Consider the following 17,576-nt stretch of genomic DNA (forward strand, 5'->3'; position numbering starts at 1 on the left):
TGTTATCTTTCACCAAGAATCTGGAAACTGATTGATGAAAATCTGTACTTATGATATAATAATATTCTCCAGTGCTCTTTGGATTATTTTGGTGGTGGGTTTTGTTCAGTTGTTTCTGTTGTTTGTTTTTTGTGGTGGGTTTTTTTTTTTAAACAGGTGGCACTAGGAGGGAATTAAGTTATATTTTTATTTTTTCCTTCCATTCACTGGAGCTGAAGTTTTTGCAACAGTATCTGCATTGATAAGCCTTCCTCTGAGTAGTCTCCACTCAGTAGATTGTCTCATAAAACCTGTAAGGAACAGATTTGTTGCCTGCCTTCTAAGTCATCTTTGAAATGCTGATGACTGCATCTGTACACAAGCATAGGATTTGATGGGAGAATAAATGGTGCTGATTGTGTGCCTAATTATACAGTTTATGGGCCCAATCCAGCATCCCTTGAAACTAAAAAGAGAAAGCATCTCTCGGCCTTAGGGAGCTTTGGCTCAGGAGATGCGAAGCAGAGTGCTGTGTAGTGTTAATTAACTGTGGGTTTTCTTAAGATGGAGAAGAAACATGTGGTATGTAAAATCTGATGCTTACATAAAACCACTTTTTCAAAGCTGTAGTAGCTTTCAGGAATCAGAAAATTTGCTAAATACAAAGATCAATACGATGTTATTGTTTGAATAGTGAAGGCAAATGATGCTGGGTGTCTCCTTCCTTACCTGGAGGAGGGAAGAGACATCATCTACAGCAACAGTTGAAGCACTTTGATTCAGTTGGTCCCTTCTGACCTGTGTATTAAATACTGTTTGGCTAACTAAATATCTCCAAATCAGCTCACATCCTTTGTATTGATTTATTAAACTGTTTCCTATATTTCTGTGTACACCCTAGTACATTTACTTCTGATCTTTTCTGTGAATGTTTAGTCTCCTGTATTCTTTCTCTGTTGCCTTTTTATTTACTCTTCAATAAAGCTTTCATTTACATGCAGCAGTACTCTTCATCTTGCTTTTTTTGTCCAAGTTATTTATTGAAATAAGAGTTCATAGAGCACTCAGCAGGAGAAATAGCATTTCTGTGGACCAGGGCATATGCTGCACATCCTTGTGTAAATCCTGAGTATTTCCATAGTAAGCATTGGCATCTTGGGCATGCCAGAGGCACAATGATAAGGAGTGTGGGTTTTGTGATGATGGATCACACGAGTATTTTAGAAGAAAAACTCATGCAGTACACAGCAAAAGTGTTTACCCTACACAAAGATTACTCCTTGGTAGATGTTTTTAGGCAGTTGGTATTTATTTGGTTCAGTTTTCAGCAGTGTTTTTCTGGGTACATGTGTATTAATTATATTAAATGCCTATTTTAAATGCCTGCTGTTTCCACAACCTTTTCTTCATCAGGAAATAATTGCATGCTGGCATAGCATATAGTTGGTTTTAGCAATATTTGCTCTCAGTACTGTTCAAAAGCTATGAATAAGAGATCAACCAGATAAACCAGCCATTTAACCAGAATTACCAACATTTGGCAGAGCTGGTACATGCTGTGCATTACACTGTGGTTTCACATATGTGAAGTTAAGGTTTGATCCTGGCCCAAGCACTTATGAACACCAAGGAGATGAAATACAGCTACAGATTTTGCAGTTTGGATCTCTGTGCCCTTCAGATGGTTTTGCCAGTTGATGAGGCTATGAACTGTTGAAATCTGTGTTTGTAAAGTCCTGTTTTAAACCCAACTATTCTTGTTGCATCTCTGTTCGTTAATCTGTTGGGTGTGAAAGACTTCACCTGCATGGCAAGACTGAGCTGTGATCTTGAGTGGAATTTGCAGGATTTTTAGGCAATATTTTATTTTTACTGTTTTCCTTTCCTGTATAGCTTGTTTTCGTGACAGAGAAAAACAGGACCAAAATACTTATTTATGACATACTAATGACAGCTTGGAATTTCTGAGAGTTGACATCTGGTGTAATTTACTCAAACTGTAAAACCTCTGAAATTATTTTTCCACAAGCATGTGCAACAAAGGTTTCTAATTTTTTAATGGTTGCTTTCTTCTTCCTGTCAAGTTAAGATAAATTAGCAATGTGATATGGTATTGCAAAGCGAAAATTTCCCTCTTTATCTACAGGATGGTACCCAAGAAATTTTGTGCCACTTGCAAATAAAATGACATGGTAAAGAAAAGAAGAAAAAGAAACAATCATGCTCACTCAAAAGAAGACACATTAGAAGTGATTTTTATTTATCATGACTGCAATATCTGCTTCTTTGCTCTGCTATTAGTAGAACTACCAGAGGTCAGAATATGCAGGAGCTGGTCTTGTTTCTTTTTTTAAGAGGCAAATTGTGCAGGGTGAGATATGGTGGTAGCTTTTATGGAGCGATGTTTTGCTGAGTAGAGGTGAAAACAGCCGAATATGACTCACTGTGCGCCATTTTTCTGAATAGATATTTTTCTGGAAGGTGCTTTATCCTTCGCTCCATTCAGACAAACATAAGTGAACGTAACTCCAGTGAAGACAGCTAGAGGCAGGCTCCAGTCCCACTGCTGCGATGGCTTTCCACTACCCTATGCCATTTAAGCTCTTAAATGGCATGAATAGAGATGTAGAGCAGCTTCTTTCAGGATCTCCTACCATGAAGGGAGGATGTCATGGCAGTCTGATGTAACAAGAGAAGTACTTGCTTTGAATCCAGTCGCTTAATTTGTCTGGTGAACAACTGTGTTGTGCAGAGAACCTGAAAGTGAATTGATAAACGCTAAAAACTTTGAATTTTTTAGTATTTTGACAGTTCTTCTCCCTCAAGGGCCTAAATGTGGTGCCCATGATAATGAGATCAGGCAGAACTCAAGTAGATGAATGTCTTATAATTCTTACACTGCAACTTTTTCTTTGAAGGGGATATAGCCCTGAGGGTCAAAACTGCCAGAAATGCTACCTCTGCTATTCTCAGACATTTCTTTTTTGTGATCTTCCCAACTGGAGTGGTTAATTGTGATCATCAGGTGGGAATCCACCCCATCGCTAACGTAAGGCGTTATTTTCTAAAATCCATTTTTAAAGGTTGCTGTATTTATTACCTAGTCAAAGAATAACAACCGGGCACTAGGCTATTTAGATCACTGTACACTTTACTTCAGAGGGCTTTGTTCAGGACTGCAGCTGGGATTATTTCTCATTTTTCTTGACAGCTCTATTGTGCGTTCCTTTATTGGTAACATTATGGCATTAAATCTTGTGAAAGGAAAATAACTTTTTTAATGCAGTGGCTCTGTGTGGCAAAGGCTGTAATCAAAGTTTGGCCATTCACTCACTCTGATGACATTGTGCAAGTCTATCTCTTCCTTGAAAATAGGATAAAACTTTCAAAATATACCAAAAGAACACAATTTTGTGTCTTTAACTGAACAGATCTGTCCCCTCTTCTCCCAAGGTCAGGCAAAACCAGATTTCTCTTTTATCCCATTCAGACAAGAATTAATCCAGAGGAGTCTTACTCTGTTACACTGGGCAGGGGACAGAGGACACAGTTGCAGAAATGGATGCTCAGCGCTGAGCCTAAGGACAGGAGCTGCCAGATGGGAGGGCTGCGATGCCCCCTGAAAACTGAATAATTCTGTTCATGGTCTTAATTCAAGCTAATTAGGCTGCTAACGAGGACTGACATTCTCTAAAGTGCATTGTGGGCTGCAGTCTCTCATTTTGAGTAGCATCCCCCTACTCATCTGTAGTGGGTCAAGTCAGACAGGGTCCCCACAAGAAATGGGGAAATGTCAGCAATGCTGATGGCCTTTGGAAATGTTGACTATGACTGGTTGTCTCTGGACAGGCATTAAATAAACAGTTAGGGGCTGGAATAGATAACCCCCAGAGATCTCTTCCAACCTACACCATTCCATACTTCAACATTTCTCTTGCTTTCTATTGCCATTTTGATATTAAATTCTCATAGAATCATAGAATCATGGAATAGTTTGGGTTGGCAGGGATTTTCACACCTGCCTGGAGCTGGATTTACTTAAGGCAATGTGTGATACGTGGACTACCCTTGTATTTCAACCAGTGTTCTAGAGACATGGAAAGCTGAAAGCAGAAGCACAGATAATGTTCAATCAGAATTAATGAATAAGATCAGCCTGGTGGTACAAAATGGGAAGGAATTAAGCAGTGGGCAGGTTTTAAAAATGCTAAGATAATAGTCATAGGCTAAGGATAGGGGCCCTGGAATGGGTTTGCCCTTGGTCTCAGGGATGGATTAAGTATTCTGGGAAAATGCCAGAGTGCCTTCTTTTCTCATGAAATGCCAAATTTTACTTTTTTCATCAAAGATGTGAGCCATAAGATGTGGTTCTGTCCCCATTTAGATAACCTAGCCATATCTGTGAGAAACCCCCTACTTTGAGGCTGCGTTTGAGCCTTCCACCAGCACCTGCCTGTGACATTGGAGGAGTCACCATCCTGTAAGGTGCAACTTCTGGGTGCATTATACCAAATAAACAGGGAAATAAAGTAGTTTTATAGCTGCTGCAGAAGTATGTATATACAGACCGAAGGCAGCATGCAGTGGCAGCATGCGAGAGGTGAGAGTAGAGCATCACTAATTAGTTTTGATGAATATTTGTTTGAATTTGAAACTCTACCTGTGGGTCTTCACGGTCCATTTCTGTTTTCAATTAAGTTTTATAATCATCCGCACCCAGCCACTTCTTTGATAACTAACTTCAGAACAGGGCCAGAAACTTCCCTTCTTATTTCATTTGAACTTCTCTCAGGGACTTGATTGGAGACAAGGTCAGTGTGCATTTGTACTTCAGGTCTTGTCATAGCCATATGCCATAGCCATAATGATCACACTATGTGATCATTAAAACAGAGTTTTACAAAACCACATTTTATTAGTATTCAGCCCCAAACGTAGTGATAGGAGATGTATTTGTATAATCAAAAGGGAAAGTAACACGCTTCTGTGAATAAATGGATGTAACAAAGCTTAGAAGTACTTCAAAGTGCCAGTTTTCAATGGAGCACAGAAAATGCATGCAATTCAGGAATGTTGTCGAAGAAATTTAAGAAATAAAGTTTCTTCAGCAAAACTTAAGAAGGTATTTTACAGGGTATGCTTTTTGTTACAGAAAGAAAAGCAGACATGTAGTCATGTCCCCTTCCATACCTGGTATCTGCACTTCTTAAGAGGAGGCTTTTCTTCCCCTGGATACTGCTCTGCAATGCTCTGCAGTCCTGAGAAGCAGGGTGGGATGTGTCCTAGACTAACCTGAAAATTTACGGGGGCAGAAGCATTTATCTTTAAGATCCACAGTCTGGCTAATTGTCCCTACATCTTGCGATGTCTTGTGTGTGTTGGAAGCATTGCTGGGTGCACTAGGTCTTACCTGTGTCTCCCAAGCAGAGAAGCCACTATAAATGCACTTAAACTTCTGCACTGGGAGGTTAAAAATCCCCTGCAGCATCATTAGGGGGAGGGCACCATCTCACACTCAGCTTTCAAGCTTTAAAAAAGTGTGAATATTGACTTTGAATAAAATTGAGTAGAAGTAGCACACTGCTGGAGTCCTGTCTTCACTGGCCTGTTACTCCATAGTACAACTATAATTCTCCCAAAAATCAGTTGGAAATAGTAATGTCCTTCAACAACAATGTTGGTGAGTGGCATGTAGCAAGTTACAAAGTTGGAAGAAGCGTCTGTAGTTCTGCAGCGTGTCTGTAATTCTGCAGCATGTCAGTAGTGAGGAGCAGAGAGCTCCATGTGCTTCAGCACTGGCACAACAAGCTGATACTTCCAGATCTTTCCATTGCATCACCCCTAATGCATCTGTCCTTCTTCTGCATTTCATATTGTTTATTCTCAAGAAATGGAAACGTAAAATTCTTTTATTTAATTAAGCTAAGGAGCTGGTCATGGAAAGGAGAAAGGATGAACAACTGCCATGCCTTGGAGGGACTAAGGAGGATTTACTAAGCTGAAGACTTGCAGCTGGTTTAGATTGCAAAACATCAGAAAACCACTGAGCTCTGTATCTCTCAGATGGCTCTACAGCTTTACTTGCTTGGTTTTGGAAGTCCACATGGAAGGTGCACGTGGTGCTCGCTGGCAAGAGCACACACAGGAGGGATGATGGAGAAAAGGAGGTCTCCTTTGGCACCCAGCAAGCCCCAAGACACTGTCACTGCTTGCTCCCTAGACACTGGGGCCAGCACACCCAAAAAGGTATGTGGTCCCAGTAATGGAGAAAGGAGTACTGGTTCTCCTACTGATAGGCATGTAGTCTCTTTCTAGACTTTGTACTCAAATAGTGTATTGTTTCTGGTTTGCAAGAGGGCCAGGACATGCAGACCACTGCAGATTTTTATTCTTAAATACCAGCCAAGGTCAGCTGACAGTAGATAGGAGCTAGGTAGGTGATGCTGCAATGGAGTTGCTCGGGGCTTACCGCACGTCAGGGCTTGGCAGACGCTGCTCAGGAAGCCAACTCTGGTGGTTTTCTGAGAAAACCTCTTATGTTTTCTGGAAACACTATTCTATGAGAAGGGAGGTGATTGTCGTGAAGATGAGGAACATTTGATGGATGGTGGGTTGTTTGGTTCACTGGGTCTGCTTTCTATAACAAGAAGTTCCCCAAATCTCACATTTCCACTTTCTCTGTACAGTTATTATAGGTTTGCTTATACATCCAGGCATGCAGCAATAGCTCCAAACTGACTGAAGCTCTCTGACATTCCCATATGCGTTCATGAGGCTGCAGCATGGATGATCTGTGTGTGTACGCTACACTCACACCACTAGGGAAATTTTAATGCAGCCTTAGTTAGGAATAAATTAGTTTGGACCCTGGTTGTAAAATGTGCAATCCAGAATATTCCTCTTTGGATGTAAATATTTTTAACTCCAGTAACATTTGTCAGTTTTTCCCTTCCTTCCGCAGATGTTTCAATACTTCCTTGTTTCCCTGGACATTTTAATAGGAATATTCAGCATCATCTTCCATCTTCAAGAAGCTCAACAGAAGCTTTACACCCATTTGTAGAATTTACCTCTTTTTAACTGCCTGCTCATGATCCTGTCCAAATCCATTCCCAGCCCTCAATGCCTGTGATCAGACTCAGGGAGCCGTTCCAGCACATGGTGCGTAGTTAATAACGCCAGATGGTTCCTTTCTCTTCAGAAGCTCACTAGCAAACCTCTCTACCCAAAATAGCACCTTTTCTGCTACCAAATTATGCCTTTAGATCTGTACTTTTGTTCCGAGGAACAACTTTTAAGCTTTTTACGTAAGAGGCCCAATCTGCTCTCCAGATTAACTGTACATCACGAGAGGCAGGTCTGCTTTGCGCTTCTTCCTTACCTTACTGCAATAACATTCATGCACATTAAGACTCGCAACCCTCTGTTGCAGTTTTTTTTTCAATAGTAGTGTTATGAAAACTTGTAGTTTGCGAAGAAGAGAATATGAGTGGCTTTATAAAAAATCATACAGAGAATTAGCGCCAAAGCAAAGACAGGTTCTGGCACTCAGGTCATGGACACAGGAGCTCCACCAGTCTCCAAATGTACCGTGCACCACTCTGCTGCGTATGTTCTAACAGGAGGAACCTCCTTTACTGCTGCAGGCACATAAATATTTAGTAAAGAGTTTTAGGGATGAATTATTTGACTGTGCTTTTTTGATTTCCTCCTTTTATTTTCTGTGTCAGTGATGGTGTTCAGTTATTTGTGCTGATGGGCATCTAACACCTTCCTATTCCAGAGAAAGGGGGAGTTAGCAACCTTTGAGGGATATCTGGGCGGCGCCTGGTATCAACACAGCATAGTAAGGGCACATGCATAAACATTATCTAAAATGGAATATTTTCTTTTCAATGTTCTTGAGATTTTGATTTTGATCTGAATCTTAATAACCTAATTATTCTGAAATTATTGTGCCCTTTGCTTTATAAACTCTTAATCATGAGGCTCTCAGGCAGATATTGTTTAAGCAATCAGCATCAGTATAATCAGTAATTAAGGTGATAGCCAACTACAGGTGCTGCTAAGTGCTAACAATTAAATGCATTTGTAATTGAAAACTTGATTGAAGTATTGATAGTTCTTTGATCCCTGGACCTGGAAAGTTCCAGTTCATTTCCTTATAGTTGACTGAAGCCCTTTACAAGTTTGCGATATTTTGCAGGTGTTGTGAATCAAGGAGGTGAAATTCAACCTTTCCTCGCCTGACTGATATGAATAAAAATTGTACTGTGGATCAGAAGCAGTTTTGCCGGTTGTCGAATGACTTTAAGGAGTTTATATGCATGTTGAGAGTCAGCTCTGCACAGGTAGTTTTGTTGCCTCTGTACATCTGACGATGGCAAATCATAGAATAGTTAGGGTTGGAAAGGACCATAAGATCATAGAATCATTGAATGGTTTGTGTTTGGAAAGCACCTTAAAGACCTTCTAATTCCACCCCCCCCCCCCCCCACTTCCACTAGAGGAGGTTGCTGCAAGCCCTGTCCAACCTGACCTTGAACACTGCCAGGGATGGGGCATCCTAAATTGACACAAAACCAACATTGCCTGCAGTATGGGTAACAGCAGCACCCATGTCCATTTGCTGGTTGGCCTTAAGGGGCTTCACTACTCTAGGGGTCCTGGCCACTTGAAACTAGATCGTCCTCAGAGGAGCAAGGAAGGGCTGAGAGCAAATGCTCATAGTGAGTAATGATGTCATTGACCTAAGAATGAGTTAAAATGAAAAGAAATATATCACTACAGCTATGGAAATATGTTGTAGATGGTTTTCCTATTAGAGGATTTTTTTTCTTCATGAAAAATTTTAGACCAACTTTGAAGAAGAAGTCAAGGCTTTGAAAATGTCCGTAAATATTATGTTCTTTAAAAATAAAGAACATTTCAAGTTAGTGGTACCTCTTAGTTACTTCAAAAGGTTTTAAAATAAACTTACAAAATCAGTGTGTTGGTTTTAATTGTATAATGAAATGTCTAAAAGTGCCCCAAAATACCTAAAAATGCTTCAAAACAAACTTTTCTGCTTAATAAAATGAGAAATGGAAAGCAAGATTCACGTATCCTAACTTTGACATCTAAAAGATATCAATGGCTGGGCCAGCTGTCCCATGCAGTCAGGAGAAAGTGGGCAATTCCAAAGGCAGGCAGCAGTGGTGAATTTCTTTGGACATTCCTCTTTCTCACTGTCAACTGTAAAATAGAATCATAGAATCATAGAATATTTTGAGTTGGAAGGGACCTTCAAAGGTCATCTAATCCAACCCCAAAAATGCTAATTTGAAGTATCTAAGATTAGCTCAGAGGAATCTCACCAATTTTGAAACATTACAAAACATTACAATTGTTTTAAATGTTGGCCTAAGCATACTGTTTTGAAATGTCTGGGTGTTCCCCAGGCAAAAAGCACTCAGTTGCACTGTATATGCAGCAACATTTTGGAAGCAGTTGTGCCTTAGAAGCTCCTACATTTGCAGAGAGAGAGAGAAAATTACGACTTTTCTCACTGTTTGCTTTCAAACCTCGCTGTTTTCTGTTTGTTTTGTTGCTTGCCACCATAACCAAGTATTTGCCTGAGTATTTGCCAAGTATTCGTGACTCTTCTAAGCCTTGTACTTGGTTGTTCGTCCTCTCTTCTTTTCAAATTAATGAAGACACCCGGAGGCGATTTTAGCCTGAAGATTTTCCCCAGCATGTCATTATTACCTTTTTTTTTTTTTTTTAGAGACTGTGGTGATCAAATGATTGAAGTATTTGGTCATGCAATTCTAATGTAAAAGGTGTTTGGAAATGTACTTCAGAAGAGAAATACCCTGAGTAGATAATACCAGCTGAAAAGGTCTTCATACCTTAACAAACTCTTTTTTATTTCTTACCAATATTTTTTTTATTTTTTACCTTTTCTTGGGTGAAAAAAAAAAAAAAAGAAAAGGAAAAAAAGTGGTTTTACCAAACAGCATAGTTGGGGACTTTAAATTGCTCGTATCTAAGGCAGCTGTCAGAAGCTTCAGCATCGTAGCATCACTGCATGGTTGCTGTTGGAAGGGACCTTAAAGCTCACCCAGTTCCAACCCCCTGCCACGGGCAGGGACACCTTCCACTAGAGCAGGTTGCTCCAAGCCCCTGTGTCCAACCTGGCCTTGAACACTGCCAGGGATGGGGCAGCCACAGCTTCTCTGGGAAAAGTCTGTGCCAGCACCTCAGCACCCTCAGAGGGAAGAACTTCTGCCTCAGAGTTCATCTCAATCTCCCCTCTGGCAGGTTAAAGCCATTCCCCTTGCCTTGTCCCTACAGGCCCTTGTCCAAAGCCTCCCTCCAGGTTTCCTGTAGCCCCTTTAGTCTCTCTTATGTTGTTGCCCCAGAGCTGCATCAGGACTGCAGGTTATTTGTAAATTGATTTGCAGCCTAGAGGTTGTTTGTAAAAGGATGGCCCGTGGCCTGCAGGATGGTGAGAATTATGTGGAGTGGGTCCGAAGGTGACAGAAGGGGCCAGGAGAAGCTCAGCTCCTGCATGAAGTGCTTCCCTCTGTCATTCATGCAGGGCTCATAGCAGGTCTGGGTGCTTGAGAAGACAGTCTCTCTGTTGAGCATGGCTGTAGTCTTACCATTAATCCATTACTAACAAATAATGGATCTTATTTTGTTCTCTCACAGCATTGAAAATAATGACTTAAAGTCTTTCAAAGTAAGGCTTTTCGTTAAAATTCATTTCATTAAAAATATCATTTCATTAAAAACATCATACAGGATCTCTGTAGGCTCCATAGGCCTGACATTTAAATAGTTTTGACTTTCCTCACAGTGTTCAGGTAATAAGCTTCTGTGCCAGATGCATAGTATAGAATAAGTATTTCCTAGGAATTTGTTTCTTCTTCAAGAGACAACTCACACGAAGCAAAAAAACCCATGTACGGTACCCTGTGCTTTACCTCAGGATACTTAATTTCTTGGTGAAATCTATTATTTTGCAGTTATGCTAGTCTTAGCACATCTTACTGCACAAATAGCACATTAATTTTCATGTTCTCTCAAGCACTAGCCTGCTTTAAAGTACATCTGCAGATTAGATGTATTTATTTTAAATACTGGGGGTTTTTAAGTCCCTTCTGAGTCCTGCCTGTTTTTAAAACGTACCTAATTTGGGAGATAATACATTTTTTCCACAAGCTGTTCAGGTAGTTTTGATTTAATTGTTTAGCAGAAATGGTGCTTGAATGCCCTGGAATGTGCAGTTCACCCAGAGGAGATTATTGAGACCAAGATTAATTAGTAGCACTTAAAAATCCACAGTCAGACATTCCCATGAATTTTGACAAGCACAGAAAGGTTTTTTAACAGAGGCACAGGACAGCTTCTGAGTGCTCCAATTAGATCTCTAGCAGGCCTTCTCTGGGATGTGTCATTGTGTTCAGCGATGGCTGGTCTTACATACATACCCAAATCCCAAGGGGGTTTTAAGGATGAAAGATGACTCAAACTGGTTGAGAAACTTTCTAATCAGTGTACTGAGGGATTACAATTATTTGCAACAGTGTCCTGGCTTGTTTATTGTGGTTTTGGATATAAGCCTTACTTCTGACAGGTTGAGCTTATTTATGCTAGTATTTAAATTTTCACTTCTTCAAGCTTCTTCTACTATTTCAGCTCATAACTATACTTTTGCCATCTAGGTGTATTGAAACCATTGATATTTCAGAGGGACTGTGGGTGGTTTTGTTTCTATGTTTGCTTTTATTGCTATTCTTAATATTTAATGTGTCACTGCAACATTTGACAGTCCTTGGGTATCTTCAGTGCCCTTTGTTATTACTAATAAAAGCTAAACAAAGGCAGTAGCAGTAATTGAGGTTTAAAATAGCTCTGCAAAATCTCAGAACACTTTAGGAGAGTACCTAAAGGTTATTCCTAGTTTCCATGTAAAGAGAGTGTTAAGCGTTTCTGTGGGGTCATTGGCCAATGACCTGACTCCCAAATATGGCACCTTACTCTGGAAATTAGTTTCAAATCCCAGCTCATGTATGGGTCATATTTGGAATGAGAAATGTGCTGTTTCTTGCTGTATAGGGAGAGCAACAGCCCATTTTGTTGTTGCATGAAATAACCAAGTTATTCAATTTTTGAACTTTGTCCAACTTTTTACAAATGAGGTGTGTTCTAGAAGCTTAAGGAACACAAATTCACAACAGACTCTCTTATTCCAGTTCTATTTCCCTTCCCCTGCCCTGCAGTGTTCAGGCTTTGCTTTTTAAACTGAGTTAACCTGTGTTAAGTCAAGCATTCAGTACATAGTCCACTATCAGCTGCTAGATGGGGAATGTTAACCCACAAAATTTCTTCTAAAAATGTGAAATGTCCAGTGGACTTTGATCCTGAGTGCGCATGTCAAACCCTTTAAAGATATTGGGAGCTCTGTGAGACGCGCCGCATTGCATTGCATCCCTGTGCTCTTTGGCAGCTCATGATATGCCCCTGGTGTTTTCACACAGGTGTTATTCCCAGACTGATTTAGTTTAGCTTCACTTTTCAGGTAGAATAGCCCACACCCTTAAGGCACACTATTGCCTCTACTTAAAATCTTGCTGAGTTTTTGAGTTCTTCTCCAGCATGGCAGGAGGTTGGAACTGGATGATTTCAAGGTCCTTTCCAACCCAAACCAGTCTGTGATTCTGTGATTCTATGATTGTGTCAATTTCTTGATTTGTGTATCTAGCTGATTTGATTGTAGATAATTGACGTTCCACTTGGGGAAAAAAAAAGAAAATAAAAGAAAGAAATGTACAGAGTGGACTTAATAAAGAAAAAATCAGAAGAAAAGCATATGTGCAGAGGCATAGTGCAACAGAGAGACTTCATGAAGCAAGTACTAGTCCTTTGCTACCATAACTGAAAGAATGTTTGCAAATATCTGTTAATGAATATTTATGCACAGAAGATTATTGATAAAACAAACTGACAGATGGTCTTTGCACATCCAGAAACTTTGATTTGATAAGATTCATAAGATTTCTGATGCTCCACGTTTCCAATCAATGTAGAGATAATATCTCAGCTTTTTGTTACTGTACTCAATAATTATGTAAATGAGAAAATGGAAATATCCTATGGTTTTGGAAACGACAGGGAAGATGTTTAAGTTTCAGTGCAGGTTTGGTAAGTTCTATTGGGCCAACATCTGTTCTCCCTGGAAAAGTTTATCAAACACAGTTGAACTAGGAGGGATTACACCATGTATTTTGCAGTCTATAACAGGCCATTTGCAATGTCCAGGGCATTGGCAGCTCTGAGCTAGCGCAATGTTGGATGTCCAAGCTGATGCCGAGCTGCTTACAGTGATTTCTTAATGGCACAAGAACCACGCTCCTGTTGAAGAAGGCTCATTTCACCAAATGGAGGTGGCCAGCAGCCTTTTACAGTACTTTTCTACATTGTGTTCCAAGCAGGAATAACAGGTTCCTACAATCCTCTTGAAGCTAGTTTCATTTTATGGTTTCCTTAGGAATTCTGGTATAACAGAAAGGAAATGTTTTATTTCTATTGGTTACCTCTCGGATAAAGTGTAAAGGATTAGAGCAGTAGTCATTACTGCTCTCTTTCAGCAGAAGAAAGGACAAGAAGCCTGTCAGAACCTTACTTATTGATTTTCCTGGAGCAAAGAGTCATATGTTAAGTACTATTGATAAAAAGCATTGTTGTGGTGTCCATGGAGACCAGGTTAAGGTGAAAGTGAACTGTTACCGCTACAGTGACAGCTTTAGGTGGATCTGTAAAGAACCTGCTTTTTCCTCTAATCATAAGGAAGATCTTATTTATTCTACCTGGAGTGTTAGATCAAACCCATTGCTTTTGTGAGCCCTGCTGTGCAGGGCGGTGCGGTCACTCTTGACTTCAAGGCAGAAGAAGAGATGTATGGGGTCTTGAAAAAACTGCTCAGTGCTTGCAGTTGTCGCAGCCTCAAGTGCTTCGATGCTTCTGCTGGAACTCATTTTTTTTAAATCAAATTAGTGTCAAGTTCAGGCTACAAATAGTATGGCTGCAATAGTTCCTCATATCCCTAAAAACTGCGCATGTATAAATCTCACATGTAATTGTACGTCTGTGTGCAACAGGCTTTGTCCTCTGCTGTGTTTGGGCACATGCTTAGGCACACATGGACAACATGCTTGGACACTCTGATGCTTGCACCAGTGTGCCCTTCCTTTGGAAGCCTTCAGAATTTTCTCTATTCAGAAGAGTAGGATCAATGCTGCCTGGTCAGGGTCCTGCATGGAGCAGCCCAGGCTTATGCAACCTGATGATGAAATGGCTTGAGAGGAGCTGGAGCCACTCCTGCTCCAGTTCCAAAATGATTATACCATCTTTTGTTCTGTTAAACGGTTGCTGACTGGCCCATGAGGGCGTTAAGCCACCCCAATTGCAGATCTCTTGCTTGAGTATTGTTCCAGTATTTAAAGGGTGGCTACAAAGAAGATAGAAATTCCCTTTTGACCAGGAGTCACATGGAAAAGATGAGGGGTGATGGGCACAAGTTACTCCTGGGGAGATTCCAGCTGGACACAAGAAGAAAATTTTTCCCTTTGAGAAAAATCAGCCATTGGAAGCGACAGGGAAAAGATGGAGTTGTTATTTCTTTCCCTTCTCTGAAAAAAATATCCAAATGCCCTGCTTTCTTCTCTATCTGGGAAATGGGGCAGTCAGTGTGTCTTCTCCTCATAACTGGACTGGAATATAGAAAGATATTGAGGCGTCTGTGATGATAGTGTGGCTCAATGTCATGCAGACATCAGAAAAGTTGGGAGTACACCAGTATCAACCAGTGAGTTATCTGTAGATGTCATCAGAGCTACAACACTAAGATGTTTAAAAGCCATTCTCTGTATGTTTGCAGTCCCCCATAAACATTTTATATGTAGGTAATTTCAATATGCAAAATGACCCAAACTGTTTCTAAAGCAATCACTCTGTGGTTTGAAAAATGGAGTTTGTTCTGCCCTAATGCAAAAAACTCAGCATTATTTCACTCAGCAATGAAATGCTGAAGTATTGATTTTGAAATGTATAATTGATTGTAACAATAAATCACTGGACAGTATATGTGCAAAATTGATTTTTCTATTGCAATAATTAATTTGATATGTGCTATAACATATTTATGCAGGGACTAAGCAACTCAATGATGGCAATAAATTGTATTTGGTCAAACACTATCCACTGTGGTTGACTTTTCTCTTTATCTAACAATTTGTAATACAGTGCTGTAAGAGATAGGATAGGTACAAGTGTGCAGCTGGGAGGGAGGCCTTGCTCCATAACAAACTCCTAATACCCTGAATAACTTTTGTCATGCTCAGGAAAAACGCTCAGACGACTAGAGACTTTCAAGGAACAGCTGGTGCCCAGATTGTTTCAGCAGACAAATGTTGATGCACAATATCAAGCTCCCTTATCAGTCCTCCCCAGTAAATCTGGTGTTTTCTCCTGGACAAGATGATAGAAACTGTAATAAAGACTAGAATGAATAGACATATGGATGAACATGATATGACAAGCAGGGATCAACACAGCTTTTGTGAAGGGAAGTCCTGCTTCGCATGCCTATTAAAGCCCTTTGAAGGAATCATTCAGCACATGGGCAAGGAGATCCAGTTGATAACATTGGCTAGGGTTTCCTAAAGCCTTTTGATAAGATCACTCACAAAAGGCTCCTGCAGAAATGCAGTTGCCGCAGTGTAAGGAAAAAGATCCCTTTGTGATAAACAACCAATGTGATAAAGAACAAAGAATGGAGAGAGGGAGGTGTTGGCTTGGCTGAGGAGCACCGACATGGAGTCATCAGTGATGTGTGCTGGGATCCATGCTGGCTAGTGCACAGCATGGAGGGGGAGGAAACAAGGTTTAGCAATTTAGTGCACCATAAGTGAAAGCTGGTTGCTAAAAATCCACACAGTGTTGAGTGAATGGGAGATAAAAGAGTAGGTGGAATTCTGTATGGTTAAATATAAAGTGATGCAGTGAAAACCTGAGTATCCGCTGCTGAGCCCTGAACTAGCTGCTGCTGCTCGGGAGCAAGGTCTTGCTGTTAAAAGATTGGAAGCACAGTGATCTGTGGTGGTAAAAGCACCACGAGTGTTGGGGTTTATTGATAAATGAACAGGATTGAGAAGAAAAAGATCACTGCAGCAGTGCATGGACCTGCCATGCTCCTTCCACCGAATACAAGAGGGAAGAAAAGGTACAAGGAAAGGTGGCACGAATGGCAAGTACATGGACTGGCTTATGTATCACAGGGAGAAAATTCCTCCAGGCCTTTCTTCAAGGGTAGAGGTGGCAGAGACTAGTGTCTGGCCATGCAGGGTGGGCCAGGACCCATGAGGAAGGGATAGTTTCCATTTGGGCTATTAGGCTGAGATGAAATCCGTCATCCATGCAGCGTGGGCCAGGACCCATGAGGAAGGGATAGTTTCCATTTGGGCTATTAGGCTGAGATGAAATCCATCATCCAATCTAGCAAACAACATTTAGAAAACAATTAAGTGATTGGTCTTGGTTAATTGCATTGCCGCAGACTCTGATGAACAACTCAGTGGAAATTCTCTTACATGTTGGCATGGGCAAAGAGTTTATCCCCGAGAGGTTTGACTTTTTACATTGGTATATTGAATGTGCAGTAACATCCCTTGAACTAAAATGGAACAGAATTGTTAGTACTGCTCAGGTTGATATTTGTATCCTATGGTCAAAACGAGGTGACTTTGGCACTTTGGGCTGAAAACCGAAATGAGTTGCAGTGCCTACTCAATCCCAAAGCTGATTTTTCTAGTACCATATGTGTCCTAGTGGCCTGTTGAAATGAAAAATTCCTGAAAAGGGAGAAAATTTACTCTCTAAATTGATTGTCTATATAGCCATTTACTGCTAGAGAATGTACAGTTTTCTTTATGCCAGTGTGACTCTTTATAGTTTTGATTTAGTTTTCTTCTTAAAGTAATAATTTACTTGAATACATGTTGTTATTAGGAAAACATATCCTTTTTCTTTTTCCTTTTTTTTTCCACTTATTTTATATGCTTTGCTTCTGTCATATCTTTTAAATGAAAAAAACAACAATAATATCTCTTCTTTTACAGAGCATCAAAGTTAGCTGGTTGCCTCCACCACCAGGTACTCAAAATGGATTTATTACGGGCTATAAAATCCGACATAGAAAGACTACCCGCAGGGGTGAGATTGAAACACTGGAGCCAAACAACCTCTGGTACTTGTTCACAGGTCAGTGTTCACATGGTACAGCCTTGCAAGGTTTTGATGAATTAAATGCTTTGGGAATAAAATATACTTTCACTTCAAGGGAATAAAATATACTTTCACTTGATTTCTTTGCTGGCAGGTAGCATTTATTGTGTTGTACAAAGACAGTCTTTATAGTGCTTTTTTTTAAAACCAATTTTTTCCTTAATGTTTTTATCATATATTTGTCTCCTAGATCTAAACATTAATGAATTTGAAGCTGAATTTCTTGTGTTTGGTATCTTAAGCGTCAGTTGGTACTTTTTAGAACA

General features: G+C 40.2%; 1 protein-coding gene across 1 annotated transcript in view; it reads left to right on the plus strand.

Moving 5' to 3' along the window:
• DCC (DCC netrin 1 receptor) overlaps positions 1-17,576 on the plus strand; it is a 594,156-nt gene that overhangs the window by 476,045 nt on the left and 100,535 nt on the right. Inside the window, exon 13 of the mRNA XM_030470251.2 lies at positions 17,145-17,286. Within this exon, the coding sequence (XP_030326111.1) occupies positions 17,145-17,286 (142 nt within the window). The remainder of the gene's footprint in view (positions 1-17,144; positions 17,287-17,576) is intronic.

The sequence above is a fragment of the Strigops habroptila genome, chromosome Z (assembly GCF_004027225.2).
Source record: "Strigops habroptila isolate Jane chromosome Z, bStrHab1.2.pri, whole genome shotgun sequence".
Taxonomy (NCBI): Eukaryota; Metazoa; Chordata; class Aves; order Psittaciformes; family Psittacidae; genus Strigops; species Strigops habroptila.